General features: G+C 38.8%; 4 protein-coding genes across 4 annotated transcripts; 2 read left to right on the top strand and 2 right to left on the bottom strand.

The window, feature by feature from the left end:
- The first annotated feature begins 658 nt into the window (after positions 1-658).
- LOC119487265 (muscarinic acetylcholine receptor M4-like) lies at positions 659-2,392 on the top strand. The gene has a single exon (XM_037767990.1). It carries the CDS (start codon positions 681-683, stop codon positions 1,980-1,982), a length of 1,302 nt encoding a protein of 433 aa, XP_037623918.1. The 5' UTR covers positions 659-680; the 3' UTR covers positions 1,983-2,392.
- A 1,590-nt stretch (positions 2,393-3,982) lies between these two features.
- LOC119487260 (nuclear factor 7, brain-like) lies at positions 3,983-6,054 on the bottom strand. The gene is given in 1 exon segment (XM_037767985.1): positions 3,983-6,054. A coding segment is annotated over 1 exon segment (1,398 nt). The 5' UTR covers positions 5,755-6,054; the 3' UTR covers positions 3,983-4,356.
- Positions 6,055-12,819: 6,765 nt separating this feature from the next.
- Positions 12,820-14,166, top strand: LOC119487267 (muscarinic acetylcholine receptor M2-like). Its single transcript, XM_037767992.1, has one exon. It carries the CDS (start codon positions 12,826-12,828, stop codon positions 14,059-14,061), a length of 1,236 nt encoding a protein of 411 aa, XP_037623920.1. The 5' UTR covers positions 12,820-12,825; the 3' UTR covers positions 14,062-14,166.
- Positions 14,167-16,346: 2,180 nt separating this feature from the next.
- LOC119487259 (nuclear factor 7, brain-like) lies at positions 16,347-18,454 on the bottom strand. Its single transcript, XM_037767984.1, has one exon. The coding sequence runs from the start codon at positions 17,774-17,776 to the stop codon at positions 16,376-16,378; it is 1,401 nt and encodes a 466-aa protein (XP_037623912.1). The 5' UTR covers positions 17,777-18,454; the 3' UTR covers positions 16,347-16,375.
- Positions 18,455-22,536: the final 4,082 nt, after the last annotated feature.

Here is a 22,536-nt window from a genome sequence, read left to right as displayed (position 1 = left end):
TGAGCTGGTAGCAACTCTCACAGCTCTGTGCTCATGCAGAAAACGTCAACGTGTTTATTAATATTCACCAACATTAAAGAGTTTCTATAGTTTGAACTGAACCTCCTCCATAAATTAACATAATCCAGATAGAGATGAAGTAGTTTAGTCCATTATTAAGTTGAAAAATCTACAAAAATGCTGCAAAAATCGTTTGATTGTTTCCAAAACATAAAAAAAAAACTTTTTTTGGAATCAAGTGATTTTTCTTGATTGTAGTGAAGCAGCCTGCATGATTTTTATTATCTTTGTTTATACAGGAACACGAAAATGGTGATATATGTAGACGAGAGAGTGCGCTATATCATTAAAGTTATTATTATAATTATAGTTATTAATTATTATTATTAACATTATTATTATTATTATTATTATTATTATTATTGTTATCATTATTATTATTGTTATTATTAATATTAATATTATCATTATCAGTATTATTATTATTATTACTACTAATAATAATAATAATATTATCATTATCATTACTATCATTATTACAATTTGTATTATTATTATTATTTTTTTTTTATTATTATTAATAATAATAATAATAATAATAATTATTATTATTATTATTATTATTTTGTGTGTGTGTGTGTGTGTATGTGTGTGTGCGTGTGTGTGTGTGTTCAGGGAACATGGGAGGAGCTCCTGATCCCGACCTCAACGCCTCCCTGTGGCTCCGCCCCTGCGTTAACGCCTCCTGTCAGCCTCCAGTCAGAGCGGCGTGTCCGTACAAAACGGTCCAGCTGGTCCTCATCGTCATGGTAACCGCCTCCCTCAGCGTGATCACCGTCCTGGGCAACACGCTGGTGATCCTGTCCATCAAAGTCAACCGCCACCTGAGGACCGTCAACAACTACTTTGTGTTGAGCCTGGCGGTGGCCGACCTGATCATCGGCGTGCTCTCCATGAACCTGTACACACTCTACCTGCTGCGGGGCCACTGGGCGCTGGGGGCCGCCGTCTGCGACCTGTGGCTCGTTGTGGACTACGTGGTGAGCAACGCCTCCGTCATGAACCTGCTGATCATCAGTTTGGATCGGTACTTCTGCATGACCCGGCCGCTCAGCTACCCGGCACGGCGGACGGGCGGCATGGCCGGTCTGATGATCTGCGCTGCCTGGCTGGTGTCCTTCATCCTCTGGGCCCCCGCCATCCTCTGCTGGCAGACGCTGGGGGGCGAACGTGTCGTCCCCGATGGAGAGTGTTACACGCAGCTCCTCGCCAGCCCCGCTGTCACCCTGGGCACAACGCTTCCTTCTTTTTACCTGCCGGCGCTCGTCATGGTCATCCTGTACAGCCGTCTGTCCGCCGCCAGCCGCAGTCGACTGAGCGCGCTCCAGTCGGAGCAGGGTCCACCCAGGACGTCCAGTCCGTCCATTAAAGACTTCCTGTTGAAACGACGGAGCTGGGTGACCAGCGACCTGTGCTCGGACGTGTCTCTGAACCAATCAGAATCCAGCACCCCAAAGCCCAGAAGGAACCGGAAGCTGTCCAGAAGTCCAGGTGACACCAAAGAGCCTCAGCAGTGTCAGACCGCCGCCCGCCACGCCACCAACAAAGACTTCAACAAGATGGAAACCGACTCCTCGTCCAACGCTGACCTCCACAGGACGGCGGCGGCGGCGTTCTCCGCCTGCCCCAGCTTCAAGTCTCAGGAGAGACGGAGGCGTCGTGTGATGGCAAGGGAGAGGAGGGTCACCAAGACCATCCTGGCCATCCTGCTGGCCTTCATCCTCACCTGGACGCCGTACAACATCATGGCCGTGGTCGCCGCCTTCTGTCACGTGTGCATCCCGAGCGACCTGTGGACGGCGGGCTACTGGCTCTGTTACATCAACAGCGCCATCAACCCGGGCTGCTACGCCCTCTGTAACGTCACCTTCAGGAAGACCTTCTGCAGCCTGCTGCGCTGCCGCGGCAGGCAAGGCCTATAGAAAGGAGTCCGGGTCACGCGTCATCAAGGCGTCATATCTTTGGGGGTATAACACATGCGCAGTAAAATCTGGTCAGCACTTGCCGAAATTGAGCCAATCGCAACGCACGACCGCAGCTTCAGTTAGACTGCCCATGTGTTTTATCCCATACCCCAAGACCCAGCCTCCTTTCCATAAGCCTTGGTGGCAGGAAGCTGCGATAACGCCGCCACGTGACGGGTCCAGTGGTCACCTGACAGGACATGTGAGGATTTATTTCTGACACTTGAGTGGTTGAATCCGCCGGTTCCACAAGTATTTAGTCTTTAAATACATTTTTTACAGTTTTCTCTGAACGATCTCGTCGATGTTCCTCACAGCTGATTGATGTTCATGATCCTGATCAATAAAACTGATTAAATCCTGTATTGATACACTTTATGACTGAAGCTTTTTCTGTTTTGTGCAGCTCCTGAACATGACATGAAATGCATCATATTTGAACACCATATGTTAAAAAAAGTGATAAAAAAAAACTAGAGCCGTAAAATTAACGTAAAAAATAACGCGTCAATTTTTATTTTAACGCCACTAATTTCTTTAACTCATTAATGTGATTTTTAGGTTGTAGCGGCTCAGGTTTAAAGCTAGAGTGAAGATACTGGTATCATATAAAACTAGAAAACCTATTGAATCCATTAGTACCAACCATGTCATACTAGCTTGTCATGAAAGGAGGTTTAATAACGCTCCGAACTTGTGCTAAATTTTGGTGAGGAAAAACTCATGTCAATTTTCAAAGGGGTCCCTTGACCTCTGACCTCCAGATATGTGAATGAAAATGGGTTCTATGGGTACCCACGAGTCTCCCCTTTACAGACATGCCCACTTTATGATAATCACATGCAGTTTGGGGCAAGTCAAAGTTGCCCCAAAGTCAGCACACTGACACACTGACAGCTGTTGTTGCCTGTTGGGCTGCAGTTTGCCATGTTATGATTTGAGCATATTCTTTATGTTAAATGCAGTACCTGTGAGGGTTTCTGGACAATACTTGTATTTGTTTTGTGTTGTTAATTGATTTCCAATAATAAATATATACATAAATTTGCATAAAGCAGCATATTTGTCCACTCCCATGTTGATAAGAGTATTAAATACTTGACAAATCTCCCTTTAAGGTACATTTTGAACACATTAATGAATGTGTGATTAATTTGAAATTAATCATCATTAACTATGGACAATCATGCGATTAATCGTGATAACACATTCTAATTGATTGACTGCCCTACTACAAATAATAATCAGCATAATAATAAACTTTAATTCTAATTTGTTGATGAACAGTTTGACTGGGATTTTGTTTGTTTTCTTTTCAGTACTTAGAGACGATAAAAAGGAGTGGAGTGATGTAACAAAATTATGTGAACACCTTCCAGGAGAATATAAAACATGTGAAAAAATATCAGGAAAAAAAATGTCTGAAAAATGAATGGTAAAATATGTGAAAAACAATATTGACAAATATCAGAAAATGATAGTAAAATATGTGAACAAATATCTGACAAATATGTGTCCAATATAAGAAAACTAAACTAAACATAAGTAAAGAGGATGTTCTACCATTCAGACAAATGTGAAAAATATCAGAAAATTATTAGTAAATTATGTGAAAAATGTCTGATAAAAATGTGTAAAATAAGTGAAAACTAAAGTAAATAACATGTATTAGTAAAGAGGACGTTGTACCATTCAGACATATAGAGTCGTCCTCTCACACATCTGACTGCAGCAGATTACTAACAGCAGGTTTCCACGACTGTGTGACTGAAGCCTGATGTATAAAGCAACATTTACTAAAGCTTTGACTCTGACAGGTAGTTTTACTGAGGACTACAACAGAAACTCTTCAGCCCTTATATATGTATATATATATATATATATATATATACTGTATATATTACATTTTAAAGTTACAACCTCAGATCAAAAACAAAAGCACCGTCAGTTTCTGCTTCATGAGTCACTTTAATTTTCCAGTTGAAGCTTTAATCTCATTTCTAATGAAGAATTACAGTGAACAGATGATGTGAAATAAAATCTCTTTAACACTTTACATGAATAAACAAATCAATGGTTGAACCTGCTGTTCAAATACACAGAAACTTCACATTAAAGATATAATCAATAATCTTGCTCTCTGAAACTCTGTACGCCGCTGTTTCCTGTTAAAGGCAGTGGTGTCGGTCATCATCATCATCATCATCATCATCATCATCATCATCATCATCATCATCACCATCACCATCACCATCATCATCATCACCATCACCATCATCATCATCATCACCATCATCATCATCATCACCATCATCATCATCATCATCATCATCTATTTCTGTTGTCGTACAGTCACAGAGACCTTCACTGGTAAAACCTTCAATGGGAGATAATCCACATTGTAGATGTATGGAAACATCCTCTCAGTGAAAGTGTGTGTGAAGGTGTGTATGTGTGTGTTAGTATCAGGATCAGAGAACGACAGCTTTCCTTCGTTCCAGTCCAGATTCACTCTGATCCTCTGGAGCTTCTTCTGCACTACGAGAACAGTGGTTGGACCTGGTGGGGAGAATGTGCTGTATTCACCATCCAAGAACCTTATTCTCCATAATCCAGACGGTATGTATCCCTTCCTCTGGACAGACTCTGCTAACACACCCAGTGACCAGTATGTACTGTCTCCAACCTGGACATCCCAGCTGTGAGTCCCTGAGTTAAAGCCCTCAGAGCCCAGGACAGAGAAGTAGTAATCATCAATCCTCTCTGGATTATCAGGAAGCTTCTGTTCCTCTCCTCGTGTCACACTTGTCAGATCTTCAGACAGGATGAGTTCTGTACCAGCAGTGTTTGGGTCCAGAATCACAGGAGTGTAGGAGACCATGGCCTTCATCTTGTTCCAGATGTTGAAGGTCAGGTTGCCCAGGTGTTTGGACTGGTCTATCAGAGCTCCTGAGAGCAGCTGTGGATCCTCCAGCAGGGGGCGCTGCTGGACTCTTTCCACTGCAGCCTTGTAGTTGAGCAGGAATGAGACGTCTTCAGCTCTCAGCTCGTCCTCTGTGGCTCTGACTGTGTCTGAAAGAGCTGCTATCTCTCTGCTCACAGCCTCCATCTTCTCCTTCATCATCTGACTCTTCTGCTCCTCTTCCTCCCTCAGTGCAGCCATCCTGGCCTCCTCTTCCTCTTCTAGAAACTGGTGAAGCTTCTTAAACTGCTCCTTAATCTGCCTCTCTGTGTGTTGGGCCTGGACCTTCATGTGTTCTGCTGTTTGATCAAACTTCACTTTAACTTCTTCAAAAACCTTTAACTTCTCCTTTAAGGGCTCCAGAGTTTCCTGAAGTTCCTTCTTGTGTTGTCGTGCAGCTTCATCGATGGGTCTGATTATGTGGTTGGTGTGTTTTTCTGAATCTCTGCAGATGTGACACACCGGCTGCTGATGGTCCAGACAGAAGAGTTTGAGTTTCTCAGAGTGCAGACTGCAGAGAGCCTCTGAAGATCTCTGATCTCTCTCCTGTAACAAACTCTCACACAGGTTCTTTAAAGCCAAGTTAGAAGGTGGTAAGTCCTTTGAATGTCTTCTCTTACAAAGTGGACACTCTTGGACGTGTTTCTCTGTCCACTAGCTCTGCAGACAGACTTTACAGAAGCTGTGGCTACATGACAGGATGACAGGATCTTTAAAGATGTCGTGGCAGACAGAACAGCAGAGATCGTCCTCTAATCTGGAAGCCATTTAGTCTCTGAGTGAAGCTGAAAACACAGCAGGCAGACGGCTCAGCCACTCCCTGTTCCCTGAAAGTTACTTTGAGACTTTGTTCTTGTTAAACTCTGGTTCAGTTTGTGGATTCAGCAGCTGGTTGAAGTGGTAGTATTCCAGTATTCCCAGTATTCCCTCCTGTAGATGTCCTCTCTCAGTGGAAGTGGTGGTTTTGGTCTGAAGGTGAATCTTATCGTCCGTCTCTCAGTGTGTGTGTGTGTATGTGTGTGTGTGTCGTCTCAGTGAAGGTAGAATAACAACCTGTTTCCTGGTTTGTCTCAGGTATATTAAATTAACCCCTTCAACCCCGTGGAGTTCTGACTCATGCTCAGTGTGACTGGAGCTGTGATGTTGGAGGGTTACAGCAGAGGGTGCCAGAAATAAAGGGATGGTTCCCACTCAGGTGCTCTTTGGGTGGACTCGGACTGACTGAAAGTTTTGGGTATGATTTCTATTTTTCAAATACTATGGTCTTTTATTAAAGATCTTTAAATAATTGCAGAGTTGTAATTCTCACCCGTAAAGTAGGCTAGTATGACACGCTGCCTTTATTTGACACAACATGCTTTTTTTATTAACCCTCTGAGACCGGACCAACTTTACTGTCTTTCAGTTTTAAAGCTAGTGAAGATCCTGGTATCATACCAGAATAGCTGTCATTGTTTTGTGTTGTTAATTGATTTACAATAATAAATATATACATAAATTTACATAAAGCTGCATATCTGTCCACTCCCATGTTGATAAGAGTATAAAATACTTGATAAATCTCCATTTAAGGTGCATTTTGAACAGGGTGCATTCACTATAGAGAGCTTGATGGTAAAAGCCCTATGGTACGTCGAAAGATTTTATGAAAAAAAGTCATAGTATAGTATGTCAAAAACATTAGTGGAAAAAGTCATAGTATAGTAGGTCGAAAAATTTCATTGAAAAAGTCATAGCAGTCTTTTTAAAAAATGTCATGGAAAAAGTTAGATTATAGTATGTTGAAAAATGTTATGAAAAAAAGTCATAGTATAGAATGTCCAAAGATTTCGTGAAAAAAAGTCATAGTATTATACGTTGAAAAAGTCATTGTATAGCATGTCGAAACATTTTATGAAAAAGTCATAGTAGTCTTTTTGAAAAATTTCATGGAAAAGTCATAGTATAGTATGTCGAAACATTTTATGAAAAAAAGTCATAGTATAGAATGTCCAAAGTTTTCATGAAAAAAAATCATAATATAGTACGTCGAATAATTTAGTGAAAAAAAGTCATAGTATAGTATACTATTTTATACTGAAAATGTTCAACATACTATACTATGACTTTTTATTGCATAATATACTATGACTTGTTAATAACATTCTTCCACATGCTATACTATTACTTTTTTTTATGAAATTTTTCAACATGTTATACTATGACTTTTTTCAAAAAAAAAATTCGAAATACTACACCATGACTTTTTTTCATAACATTTTTCGACATACTATACTATGACTTTCCTTCATAAATTTTTTTTCTAAAAACTTTTTCCATGAATTTGTTTGACATACTACACTATTTTTTCTCTCGATATGTTATACTATGAATTTTTGTCATAAAATGTTTCGACACTATACTATGACCTTTTCCATAATTTTTTTTTGACAGACAATTTTTCGACATACTATGCTATAACTTTTTTCATGAAGTTTTCTGACTTACTATACTATGACTTTTTTCATGAAAAAACTTTTTTCTACATATTATACTATGACTTATGACTTTTTCAACATTCTATGCTTGATCTATGTCTTTTTTTCAATTTACTATACTATGACTTTTTTAGGATTTCTTTTGACATAAAAAACGATGACATTTTTATGACTTTTCCCCACATACTATTTGACTTTTTATGACTTGTTTCGACATACTATACTATGAGAGTACGTGGAGTGACCTAGATTAGTTAGAAAAATTATTTATTGGCATTAACCCTGATAAGACGTCATGTAAAGCAAGAGTTTATTTTCATTGTCACGTAAATACTGCACACAACTATCAACTTGTTGTTTAAACGCTTTTGAGCAATAAAATCAATGTTGTTTCCACATGACGACTTAAAGCTCATGAACACCTTAAAGTCGAAAGAACGACATTTTAACTCGGGAAACGGGACCATCTGAGGAGCACGTGAATGCAGCATTAGGGCCAAAACGTTCGTGCAACGCATGAATAAACAATCAAAGTGGAGTTATTTTCCTGCTCTCTAAAATAAAGACACGTAACATCACCACAGACAAATATAAGCGATAATGAAACTTTTTAATCTCATGTCGTACAAACTGAGCGAGAAAGAGAAGTCAGTTCAGTCTTTGTTTGGAGGAAACAAGAGGTGAAACTTGTTAAACATGTTAAAAATTGTGTTCATGTTGCAGCAGACAGAATATTTTTCTTCTTTTGAGGATTCTGTATAAACATTCAGGTATTTATTTTTCTGATGCTTCGCTCCGTGACTTCAGTGTACATGAGAGGAACAAACGTAGCTTTGTCTGTCATCACCACTTTTAAATAAAAAATAATACAAAAGAACATTTTGTAAATAAATACAAAAATGGGGAAACTCTCTTTGGGTGGACCGCCCAAATAAATTCTGTGAGTAGGAAACGCTTGAATGCACGTTACAGTTTGTATATTAATCTAGTTTGATGTCCTTTGTTTGGCTCCACATAATCAGTCCAAAGTGGTCTATATCCCAGGTTAGTCTATGTACAGTGGTGGTCCACTGGTAACACTGGTGTACACATGTAGGGTCGTATTAAACTTCAACAGGTAGAGCTGCACAATTGTTTAAGTACAATAATCTGTTTTAAATGTTAAACTGTCAAACATATCAGCCCGCCACACATGACTAGTATGTTTTTAAATCCAGTGATTTTTTATATATATAAATATATATATATATATATACTGCCTGCCTTTGTGTAAATCATCATCTTGTTATATAACAATCAGTTTCATACATCAAGTTATAAAGCTTTTAAATTGGGGAAAAGAAAAAATGCCCACACAGGCAGCCTGCGTTTTGATTTGCTTGGAAGCGGTCTGAGACCACCTCTCGGACCAGTTGTCTTGGTCCGCACCATTGTACGATTACTGCGTTCACAACTGCCCAAAAAAACAACACACCATAGTTTGATTAAAACGGACTAAATGTTGGCTTGTGAGAGAACCCTTAGACACTTAAAAAGTGTACGCTACATTTAGGTGGCTTTTCTTTCAGATGATGTCCTCTTACCGGTGAGTAACTCATACCACCTGAGCTCAGGATGTCCAAACTAGAGTAAGAACAATAAATCGATATTAGCTTATTGTGTCAGTGTCAGTTTATATCGGCCAATAAATGCAGAACAAAAATGCCAAATGGAGAAAACTGACAAATTGATTTTTCAGCTGTAAAAATGTTTGATAAATATTAGGGCTGTCAAAGTTAACCAGTTAATAACGCGTTAACGCAAATTTGTTTTAACGCCACTAATTTCTTTAACACATTAACGCAACTTGTGATTTTTAGGTTGTAGCGGCTCAGTTTTAAAGCCAGAGTGAAGATACTAGTATCTAAAACCTAAGAAATGCATTGGTACCAACCATGTCATACTAGCTTGTCGAGAAGGAGGTTAAATAACGCTACAAACATTTGCTACATTTTGGCGAGGACCACTTTATGATAATCACATGCATATCTGATCCGGTATCGGCGCTTCCCTACTAGAGCCAGCCCATCAAGAGTCCAATGCTGGGTAGCGAGGCGATCCCTCGCCATAGAAACGCTCCTGTGGACATGTACCATAATAAGACAAACAGGAAATATAAACAATGATGGAAGACATTTAGTCCAAACATACAGGATCCTTCATTTCCCATAATGCAGCTGAATGTCAATTCCACAATCTCCAATTTTATTATTTCTATAAATTATTATATTTATTTTCTCAGACTTTATACATCAGATTTACAGAGAGAGAGTTTGACTTTTTTAGACACTAAGTTCCTCTCCCTGAGGTGTTTCCAGTATTTTGTCCACCCTCCCTGATGGTTTGACTGCTGAGCGTTGTGTTTATGGTGTGTTTATAGGTGTTGGCATGCCTTCATAACTGATCCAGATACAGCCTGCAGACTGTTTACAGGCTGTACTAGCATCTGTTCTCAGTCAGGAGTCATAACATCCCACATGAGTCTGATCTGAGGGCTGGTCTGAGGTCTGAGATCTGATCTGAGGTCTTTTCTGAGGAGCGCTACAGCAGCAGGCGGAGTATCCTCTCTGTTGATGACTGAGGCTTTCCTCCGCTGCATATAAACTGCTGCTGGTGACTGACCGAGGAGACGGAGCTCAGGAAGAGAAGAGAGCACAGACTGCAGGTCAAGGATCAGCAGGTCCAGCATCAGCAGCAGGACCAGGATCAGCAGGTCCAGCATCAGCAGCAGGTCCAGGATCAGCAGCAGGTCCAGCATCTCCAGTAAGTTAAATTGAACTCACTTATTGCTCTTTTCTTGCTTCATGTTATCAGAAAATTGTTTTGTTCTTTCTTTAATTTTGAGTATTTATATGGAGGCTGTCAATCGACTAACATATTTAATCGCAATTAATCACAAATGGATCACATTTTTTATCTGTTCAAAATGTACCCTAAAGGGAGATTTGTCAAGTATTTAATACTCTTATCAACATGGGAGTGGACAAATATGCTGATTTATGCAAATGTATGTATATATTTATTATTGAAAATCAATTAACAACACAAAACAATGACAGATATTGTCCAGAAACCCTCACAGGTACTGCATTTAGCATTAAAATATGCTCAAATCATAACATGGCAAACTGCAGCCCAACAGGCAACAACAGCTGTCAGTGTGTCAGTGTGCTGACTTGACTATGACTTGCCCCAAACTGCATGTGATTATCATAAAGTGGACATGTCTGTAAAGAGGAGACTCGTGGGTACCCATAGAACCCATATTCATTCACATATCTGGAGGTCAGAGGTCAAGGGACCCCTTTGAAAATGGCCATGATAGTTTTTCCTCGACAAAATGTAGCGTCAGTTTGGAGCGTTATTTAACCTCCATAACATGGCTGGTACCGATGGATTCATTAGGTTTTTGTAGTTTCACATGATACCAGTATCTACACTATAAAACAGAGCCGCTACAAATTTACGTTATTATCGTGTTAACTTTGACAGCCCTAATTTAAATATGTTTTTTTAAATGTCATGTTGATATAGTCCTTTATTTTGGGGTTTCCTAACGTAGGTTTGGGGCCCTCTGGTGGTCGTTGAAAGTTGAGAAACAGCGATGACTGAATTTTAATTTCAGGTTTAATTTCTTTATTTTTGTGGTCGCAACGATCAGAGAGAAGCAGTCGGTGGAGATGAAATTTATTTATTTATTCAATTAATTAACTTAATTATATTTTCATTATAAATCTATATTGTTTTTAACTTTAGCTTTAACTATTTACTTTCAAGGGTTTATTATTATTATTATTATTATTATTAATAATCAAATTATTCTTTTTATTATTATTGTTATTCGTTATTATTATTTTGTACACTGCCATATGTTCAATTCGGGGGAAGTTTCTAGGTTTTATGTACAATGTGTTAAATGTGTAAAATGAATAAATATATGTTTAAATAATATGAGAATCTAATAGCAGAAGATAAAATATAGTATATATAAAATAAAATATAATACTGTGGTCGACTGGTTTAAGGCTGCAACTAACAAGTATTTTCATCATCAATTAATCTGACGATTATTTTCTTGATGAATCTTAATAAAAGACTGAAAAATAAAAAAAATCCCAGTTTACCAGAGCTCAGTGTGAACTCTTCACATTTTCACTTTATTTTAATAATAAGAGCGGAAACGTAGCTATCACATCTGACAGTTTGGAACCATCTTATTTTAATCAAAATATTTGCTAATTAACTTTTTGTCGATCAATTAATCAACTAATCGTTGCAGCTCTACTGAAGGTTGCTATTAAACAGAGTGAATTATAGATCAAGCTGTGTTTTAGTGGAGAAATTAGTTATTGTGTATTAAAATTGACGAATGATCCGATATCGATTGAACATCTTCAATCTGCTTCCACGCTCTCAAATGTTTCAGATTTTCAGTTTTTCTATGTTTCATATCTCAGTGATGTGAATATTCAATGCTCCACTACATTCAGTGTAAACTCTATAATACGATGCTTCAGCCGTCTGGAAGATCTCCTCTTGATTTGTTTAACTCAAAATGAATTCCTGCTTTTTATTACTGTCCTGGAACACAACTCGTCTGTGGACCCTCTTAACTCTATAAACATGATTCCAGGGAAAAAGGCAAACACATTTATTAAAGGAAACTTGATCCTTTTTTTATTTCAACATAACTAGGAAATGTAAATGAACATATCGGTAGATGTGAACTTATTGTTCAGTATTTCATTATTTTTCCAACACAACATGAGCTGGTAGCAACTCTCACAGCTCTGTGCTCATGCAGAAAACGTCAACGTGTTTATTAATATTCACCGACATTAAAGAGTTTCTATAGTTTGAACTGAACCTCCTGCATAAATTAACATAATCCAGATAGAGATGAAGTAGTTTAGTCCATTATTAAATTGAAAAATCGTTTGATTGTTTCCAAAACATAAAAAGAAAAACTTTTTTTGGTTTGATTGTAGTGAAGCAGCCTGCATGATTTTTATTATTTTACTTACTATACTTTGTTTATATAGGAACATGAAAATTATGATATATGTAGATGAGAGAGAGCGGTATATCATTAAAGTTATTATTATAATTATAGTTAATATTAATTATTGTTATTATTATGAATTATTATATTATTATTATCATTATTATTATTAATAATAATAATATTGTCATTATTATTATTACTGTTTTTTATTATTATTATTATTAATATTAATATAATCATTATAATTACTATCATTATTAGAATTGTGTGTGTGTGTGTGTGTGTGTGTGTGTGTGCGTGTGTGTGTGTTCAGGGAACATGGGAGGAGCTCCTGATCCCGACCTCAACGCCTCCCTGTGGCTCCGCCCCTGCGTTAACGCCTCCTGTCAGCCTCCAATCAGAGCGGCGTGTCCGTACAGCACGGTCCAGCTGGTCCTCATCGTCATGGTAACCGCCTCCCTCAGCGTGGTCACCGTCCTGGGCAACACGCTGGTGATCCTGTCCATCAAAGTCAACCGCCACCTGAGGACTGTCAACAACTACTTCGTGTTGAGCCTGGCGGTGGCCGACCTGATCATCGGCGTGCTCTCCATGAACCTGTACACGCTCTACCTGCTGCGGGGCCGCTGGCCGCTGGGGGCCGCCGTCTGCGACCTGTGGCTCGTTGTGGACTACGTGGTGAGCAACGCCTCCGTCATGAACCTGCTGATCATCAGTTTGGATCAGTACTTCTGCATGACGCGGCCGCTCAGCTACCCGGCATGGCGGACGGGCGGCATGGCCGGTCTGATGATCTGCGCCGCCTGGCTGGTGTCCTTCGTCCTCTGGGCCCCCGCCATCCTCTGCTGGCAGACGCTGGGGGGCGAACGTGTCGTCCCCGATGGAGAGTGTTACACGCAGCTCTTTGCCAGCCCCGCTGTCACCCTGGGCACGACGCTTCCTTCTTTTTGCCTGCCGGCACTCGTCATGGTCGTCCTGTACAGCCGTCTGTCCGCCGCCAGCCGCAGTCGACTGAGCGTGCTCCAGTCGACTGCGGACGTGTCCAGCTCGGACGTGTCTCTGAACCAATCAGAGTCCAGCACCCCGAAGCCCAGAAGGAACCGGAAGCTGTCCAGAAGTCCAGGTGACACCAAAGAGCCTCAGCAGTGTCAGACCGCCGCCCGCCACGCCACCAACAAAGACTTCAACAAGATGGAAACCGACTCCTCGTCCAACGCTGACCTCCACAGGACGGCGTCGGCGGCGTTCTCTGCCTGCCCCAGCTTCAAGTCTCAGGAGAGACGGAGGCGTCGTGTGATGGCGAGGGAGAGGAGGGTCACCAAGACCATCCTGGCCATCCTGCTGGCCTTCATCCTCACTTGGACGCCGTACAACATCATGGCCGTGGTCGCAGCCTTCTGTCACGTGTACATCCCGAGCGACCTGTGGACGGCGGGCTACTGGCTCTGTTACATCAACAGCGCCATCAACCCGGGCTGCTACGCCCTCTGTAACGTCACCTTCAGGAAGACCTTCTGCAGCCTGCTGCGCTGCCGCGGCAGGCAAGGCCTATAGAAAGGAGGCCGGGTCACGCGTCATCAAGGCGTCATATCTTTGGGGGTATAACACATGCGCAGTAAAATCTGGTCTGCACTTGCCGAAATTGAGCCAATCGCAACGCACGACCACAGCTTCAGTTACACTGCGCATGTGTTGTACCCTATACCCAAAGACCCAGCCTCCTTTCCATAAGCCTTGGCGGCAGGAAACTGCGTTGACGCCGCCACGTGACGCGTCCAGTGGTCACCTGACAGGACATGTGAGGATTTATTTCTGACACTTGAGTGGTTGAATCCGCCGGTTCCACAAGTATTTAGTCTTTGAATACATTTTTTACAGTTTTCTCTGAACGATCTCGTCGATGTTCCTCACAGCTGATTGATGTTCATGATCCTGATCAATAAAACTGATTAAATCCTGTATTGATACACTTTATGACTGAAGCTTTTTCTGTTTTGTGCAGCTCCTGAACATGACATGAAATGCATCATATTTGAATCACCATATGTTAAAAAAAGTGATAAAAAAAAACTAGAGCTGTAAAATGAACGTGAAAAATAACGCGTCAATTCATTTTAACGCCACTAATTTCTTTAACTCATTAATGTGATTTTTAGGTTGTAGCGGCTCAGGTTTAAAGCTAGAGTGAAGATACTGGTATCATATAAAACTAGAAAACCTATTGAATCCATTAGTACTAACCATGTCATACTAGCTTGTCATGAAAGGAGGTTTAATAACGCTCCGAACTTGTGCTAAATTTTGGTGAGGAAAAACTGGCATGGCCATTTTCAAAGGGGTCCCTTGACCTCTGACCTCCAGATATGTGAATGAAAATGGGTTCTACGGGTACCCACGAGTCTCCCCTTTACAGACATGCCCACTTTATGATAATCACATGCAGTTTGGGGCAAGTCAAAGTTGCCCCAAAGTCAGCACACTGACACACTGACAGCTGTTGTTGCCTGTTGGGCTGCAGTTTGCCATGTTATGATTTGAGCATATTTTTTACGCTAAATGCAGTACCTGTGAGGGTTTCTGGACAATATTTGTCATTGTTTTGTGTTGTTAATTGATTTCCAATAATAAATATATACATAAATTTGCATAAAGCAGCATATTTGTCCACTCCCATGTTGATAAGAGTATTAAATACTTGACAAATCTCCCTTTAAGGTACATTTTGAACACATTAATGAATGTGTGATTAATTTGAAATTAATCATCATTAACTATGGACAATCATGCAATTAATCGTGATAACACATTCTAATTGATTGACTGCCCTACTACAAATAATAATCAGCATAATAATAAACTTTAATTCTAATTTGATGAACAGTTTGACTGGGATTTTGTTTGTTTTCTTTTCAGTACTTAGAGACGATAAAAAGGAGTGGAGTGATGTAACAAAATTATGTGAACACCTTCCAGGAGAATATAAAACGTGAACAAATATCCGGAAAGAAAATGTCTGAAAAATGAATGGTAAAATATGTGAAAAACAATATTGACAAATATCAGAAAATGATAGTAAAATATGTGAACAAATATCTGACAAATATGTGTCCAATATAAGAAAACTAAACTAAACATAAGTAAAGAGGACGTTCTACCATTCAGACAAATGTGAAAAATATCAGAAAATTATTAGTAAATTATGTGAAAAATGTCTGATAAAAATGTGTAAAATAAGTGAAAACTAAAGTAAATAACATGTATTAGTAAAGAGGACGTTGTACCATTCAGACATATAGAGCCGTCCTCTCACACATCTGACTGCAGCAGATTACTAACAGCAGATTTCCACGACTGTGTGACTGAAGCCTGATGTATAAAGCAACATTTACTAAAGCTTTGACTCTGACAGGTAGTTTTACTGAGGACTAGAACAGAAACTCTTCAGCCCTTATATATGTATATATATATATATATATATATATATATATATAGTATATATATATATATACAGTATATATTACATTTTAAAGTTACAACCTCAGATCAAAAACAAAAGCACCGTCAGTTTCTGCTTCATGAGTCACTTTAATTTTCCAGTTGAAGCTTTAATCTCATTTCTAATGATGAATTACAGTGAACAGATGATGTGAAATAAAATCTCTTTAACACTTTACATGAATAAACAAATCAATGTTTGAACCTGCTGTTCAAATACACAGAAACTTCACTGTAAAGATATAATCAATAATCTTGCTCTCTGAAGCTCTGTACGCCGCTGTTTCCTGTTAAAGGCAGTGGTGTTGGTCATCATCATCATCATCATCACCACCACCACCACCACCACCACCATCACCACCATCATCATCATCTATTTCTGTTGTCCTACAGTCACAGAGACCTTCACTGGTAAAACCTTCAGTGGTAGCTCATCATCATCCCAATTGTTAATATATGGAAACATCCTCTCAGTGAAAGTGTGTGTGAAGGTGTGTATGTGTGTGTTAGTATCAGGATCAGAGAATGACAGCTTTCCTTTGTTCCAGTCCAGATTCACTCTGATCCTCTGGAGCTTCTTCTGCACTACGAGATCAATGGATGGATCTGATGGGGAGAATGCTCTGTATTTACCATCATAGAACCATATTCTCCATAATCCAGACGGTATGTATCCCTTCCTCTGGACAGACTCTGCTAACACACCCAGTTCCCAGTATGTACTGTCTCCAACCTGGACATCCCAGCTGTGAGTCCCTGAGTTAAAGCCCTCAGAGCCCAGGACAGAGTAGTCACCATCAATCCTCTCTGGATTATCAGGAAGCTGCTGTTTCTCTCCTCGTCTCACACTGGTCAGATCTTCAGACAGGATGAGTTCTGTACCAGCAGTGTTTGGGTCCAGAATCACAGGAGTGTAGGAAACCAAGTCCTTCATCTTGTTCCAGATGTTGAAGGTCAGGTTGCCCAGGTGTTTGGCCTGGTCTATCAGAGCTCCTGAGGGCAGCTGTGGATCCTCCAGCAGGGGGCGCTGCTGGACTCTTTCCACTGCAGCCTTGTAGTTGAGCAGGAATGAGACGTCTTCAGCTCTCAGCTCGTCCTCTGTGGCTCTGACTGTGTCTGAAAGAGCTGCTATCTCTCTGCTCACAGCCTCCATCTTCTCCTTCATCATCCGACTCTTCTGCTCCTCTTCCTCCCTCAGTGCAGCCATCCTGGCCTCCTCTTCCTCTTCTAGAAACTGGTGAAGCTTCTTAAACTGCTCCTTAATCTGCCTCTCTGTGTGTCGGGCCTGGACCTTCATGTGTTCTGCTGTTTGATCAAACTTCACTTTAACTTCTTCAAAAACCTTTAACTTCTCCTTTAAGGGCTCCAGAGTTTCCTGAAGTTCCTTCTTGTGTTGTCGTGCAGCTTCATCGATGGGTCTGATTATGTGGTTGATGTGTTTTTCTGAATCTCTGCAGACGAGACACACCGGCTGCTGATGCTCCAGACAGAAGAGTCTGAGTTTCTCAGAGTGCAGACTGCAGAGAGCCTCTGAAGATCTCTGAGCTCTCTCCTGTAACAAACTCTCACACAGGTTCTTTAAAGCCAAGTTAGAAGGTGGTAAGCCCTTTGAAGATCTTCTCTTACAAAGTGGACACTCTTGGACGTGTTTCTCTGTCCACCAGCTCTGCAGACAGACTTTACAGAAGCTGTGGCTACATGACAGCATGACAGGATCTTTAAAGACGTCGTGGCAGACAGAACAGCAGAGATCGTCCTCTAATCTGGAAGCCATTTAGTCTCTGAGTGAAGCTGAAAACACAGCAGGCAGACGGCTCAGCCACTCCCTGTTCCCTGAAAGTTACTTTCACTTTGAGTCTTTGTTCTTGTAAAACTCTGGTTCAGTTTGTGGATTCAGCAGCTGGTTGAAGTGGTAGTATTCCAGTATTCCCAGTATTCCCTCCTGTAGATGTCCTCTCTCAGTGGAAGTGCTGGTTTTGGTCTGAAGGTGAATCTTATCGTCCGTCTCTCAGTGTGTGTGTGTGTCGTCTCAGTGAGGCAGAATAACAACCTGTTTCCTGGTTTGTCTTGAGGATATTAAATGAAGGCTGATACGCTGTCTTTGACCTCGTGGAGTTCTGACTCATGCTCAGTATGACTGGAGCTGTGATGTTGGAGGGTTACAGCAGAGGGTGCTAGAAATAAAGGGATGGTTCTCACTCAGGTGCTCTTTGGGTGGACTCGGACTGACTGAAAGTTTTGGGTATGATTTCTATTTTTCAAATACTATGGTCTTTTATTAAAGATCTTTAAATAATTGCAGAGTTGTAATTCTCACCCATAAAGTAGGCTAGTATGACACCCTGCCTTTATTTGACACAACATGCTTTTTTTATTAACCCCCTGAGACCCGACCAACTTTACTGTCTTTCAGTTTTAAAGCTAAAGTGAAGATCCTGGTATCATACCAGAATAGCTGTCATTGTTTTGTGTTGTTAATTGATTTACAATAATAAATATATACATAAGTTTACATAAAGCAGCATATCTGTCCACTCCCATGTTGATAAGAGTATAAAATACTTGATAAATCTCCATTTAAGGTGCATTTTGAACAGGGTGCATTCACTATAGAGAGCTTGATGGTAAAAGCCCTATGGTTTGTCGAAAGATTTTATGAAAAAAAGTCATAGTATAGTAGGTCAAAAACATTAGTGGAAAAAGTCATAGTATAGTAGGTCGAAAAATTTCATTGAAAAAGTCATAGTAGTCTTTTTAAAAAATGTCATGGAAAAGTCATAGTATATTATGACGAAAAATTTAGTGAAAAAAAGTCATAATCTAGTAAATCGAAACATTTTGTGAAAAAAAGTCATTTTATAGTATGTTGAAAAATTTCATTGAAAAAGTCAGTCTTTTTAAAAAATGTCATGGTAAAAGTCATAGTATAGCTTGTCGAAAAATTTCATGGATAAAGTGATAGTATAACATGTCAAAAAATGTTATGAAAAAAGTCATATTATAATATGTCGAAAAATTTCATGGAAAAAAAGTCATAGTATAGTATGTCAAAAATTTCATGGAAAAAGTCATAGTCATAGTATAGTAATAAATTTACAAATTTACATAAAGCTGCATATCTGTCCACTCCCATGTTGATAAGAGTATAAATGAGTTGATATGTCGATAAATTTTATGAAAAAAAGTCATAGTATAGCATGTCGAAAAATTTCATGGATGAAGTGATAGTATAACATGTCGAAAAATTATAGTATGTTGAAACGTTTTATGAAAAACATCGGTTCAATGTGTCGAAAAATTTTATGAAAAAATTCATATATGTCGAAAAATTTCATGGAAGAATAGTCAGTATAGTATGTCAAAAATGTTATGGAAAAAATGTCATAGTATGGTATGTCGAAAACTTTTATGCAAAAGTCATAGTATAGTATGTCAAAACATTTTGTGAAAAAAAGTCATAGTATAGTATGTCAAAAATTTCATGGAAAAAGTTAGATTATAGTATGTTGAAAAATGTTATGAAAAAAAGTCATAGTATAGAATGTCCAAAGATTTCGTGAAAAAAAGTCATAGTATTATACGTTGAAAAAGTCATAGTATAGTATGTCGAATAATTTAGTGAAAAAAAGTCATGGTATAGTATGTCGAAAAAGTCATTGTATAGCATGTCGAAACATTTTATGAAAAAGTCATAGTAGTCTTTTTGAAAAATTTCATGGAAAAGTCATAGTATAGTATGTCGAAACATTTTATGAAAAAAAGTCATAGTATAGTATGTCGAAACATTTTATGAAAAAAAGTCATAGTATAGAATGTCCAAAGTTTTCATGAAAAAAAATCATAATATAGTACGTCGAATAATTTAGTGAAAAAAAGTCATAGTATAGTATACTATTTTATACTGAAAATGTTCAACATACTATACTATGACTTTTTATTGCATAATATACTATGACTTGTTAATAACATTCTTCCACATGCTATACTATTCCTTTTTTTTATGAAATTTTTCAACATGTTATACTATGACTTTTTTCAAAAAAAAAATTCGAAATACTACACCATGACTTTTTTTCATAACATTTTTCGACATACTATACTATGACTTTCCTTCATAAAGTTTTTTTCTAAAAACTTTTTCCATGAATTTGTTTGACATACTACACTATTTTTTCTCTCTCGATGTTATACTATGAATTTTTGTCATAAAATGTTTCGACACTATACTATGACCTTTTCCATAATTTTTTTTTGACAGACAATTTTTCGACATACTATGCTATAACTTTTTTTCATGAAGTTTTCTGACTTACTATACTATGACTTTTTTCATGAAAAAACTTTTTTCTACATATTATACTATGACATGACTTTTTCAACATTCTATGCTTGATCTATGTCTTTTTTCAATTTACTATACTATGACTTTTTTAGGATTTCTTTTGACATAAAAAATGATGACATTTTTATGACTTTTCCCCACATACTATTTGACTTTTTAATGACTTGTTTCGACATACTATACTATGAGAGTACGTGGAGTGACCTAGATTAGTTAGAAAAATGTATTTATTGGCATTAACCCTGATAAGACGTCATGTAAAGCAAGAGTTTATTTTCATCGTCACGTAAATACTGCACACAACTATCAACTTGTTGTTTAAACGCTTTTGAGCAATAAAATCAATGTTGTTTCCACATGACGACTTAAAGCTCATGAACACCTCAAAGTCAAAAGAACGACATTTTAACTCGGGAAACGGGACCATCTGAGGAGCACGTGAATGCAGCATTAGGGCCAAAACGTTCGTGCAACGCATGAATAAACAATCAAAGTGGAGTTATTTTCCTGCTCTCTAAAATAAAGACACGTAACATCACCACAGACAAATATAAGCGATAATGAAACTTTTTAATCTCATGTCGTACAAACTGAGCGAGAAAGAGAAGTCAGTTCAGTCATTGTTTGGAGGAAACAAGAGGTGAAACTTGTTAAACATGTTAAAAATTGTGTTCATGTTGCAGCAGACAGAATATTTTTCTTCTTTTGAGGATTCTGTATAAACATTCAGGTATTTATTTTTCTGATGCTTCGCTCCGTGACTTCAGTGTACATGAGAGGAACAAACGTAGCTTTGTCTGTCATCACCACTTTTAAATAAAAAATAATACAAAAGAACATTTTGTAAATAAATACAAAAATGGGGAAACTCTCTTTGGGTGGACCGCCCAAATAAATTCTGTGAGTAGGAAACGCTTGAATGCACGTTACAGTTTGTATATTAATCTAGTTTGATGTCCTTTGTTTGGCTCCACATAATCAGTCCAAAGTGGTCTATATCCCAGGTTAGTCTATGTACAGTGGTGGTCCACTGGTAACACTGGTGTACACATGTAGGGTCGTATTAAACTTCAACAGGTAGAGCTGCACAATTGTTTAAGTACAATAATCTGTTTTAAATGTTAAACTGTCAAACATATCAGCCCGCCACACATGACTAGTATGTTTTTAAATCCAGTGATTTTTTATATATATAAATATATATATATATATATATACTGCCTGCCTTTGTGTAAATCATCATCTTGTTATATAACAATCAGTTTCATACATCAAGTTATAAAGCTTTTAAATTGGGGAAAAGAAAAAATGCCCACACAGGCAGCCTGCGTTTTGATTTGCTTGGAAGCGGTCTGAGACCACCTCTCGGACCAGTTGTCTTGGTCCGCACCATTGTACGATTACTGCGTTCACAACTGCCCAAAAAAACAACACACCATAGTTTGATTAAAACGGACTAAATGTTGGCTTGTGAGAGAACCCTTAGACACTTAAAAAGTGTACGCTACATTTAGGTGGCTTTTCTTTCAGATGATGTCCTCTTACCGGTGAGTAACTCATACCACCTGAGCTCAGGATGTCCAAACTAGAGTAAGAACAATAAATCGATATTAGCTTATTGTGTCAGTGTCAGTTTATATCGGCCAATAAATGCAGAACAAAAATGCCAAATGGAGAAAACTGACAAATTGATTTTTCAGCTGTAAAAATGTTTGATAAATATTAGGGCTGTCAAAGTTAACCAGTTAATAACGCGTTAACGCAAATTTGTTTTAACGCCACTAATTTCTTTAACACATTAACGCAACTTGTGATTTTTAGGTTGTAGCGGCTCAGTTTTAAAGCCAGAGTGAAGATACTAGTATCTAAAACCTAAGAAATGCATTGGTACCAACCATGTCATACTAGCTTGTCGAGAAGGAGGTTAAATAACGCTACAAACATTTGCTACATTTTGGCGAGGACCACTTTATGATAATCACATGCATATCTGATCCGGTATCGGCGCTTCCCTACTAGAGCCAGCCCATCAAGAGTCCAATGCTGGGTAGCGAGGCGATCCCTCGCCATAGAAACGCCCCTGTGGACATGTACCATAATAAGACAAACAGGAAATATAAACAATGATGGAAGACATTTAGTCCAAACATACAGGATCCTTCATTTCCCATAATGCAGCTGAATGTCAATTC

The sequence above is a fragment of the Sebastes umbrosus genome, chromosome 4 (assembly GCF_015220745.1).
Source record: "Sebastes umbrosus isolate fSebUmb1 chromosome 4, fSebUmb1.pri, whole genome shotgun sequence".
Taxonomy (NCBI): Eukaryota; Metazoa; Chordata; class Actinopteri; order Perciformes; family Sebastidae; genus Sebastes; species Sebastes umbrosus.
Note: the sequence above shows the minus strand (reverse complement) of the source record. Positions and strands in the feature narration are given on the sequence as shown.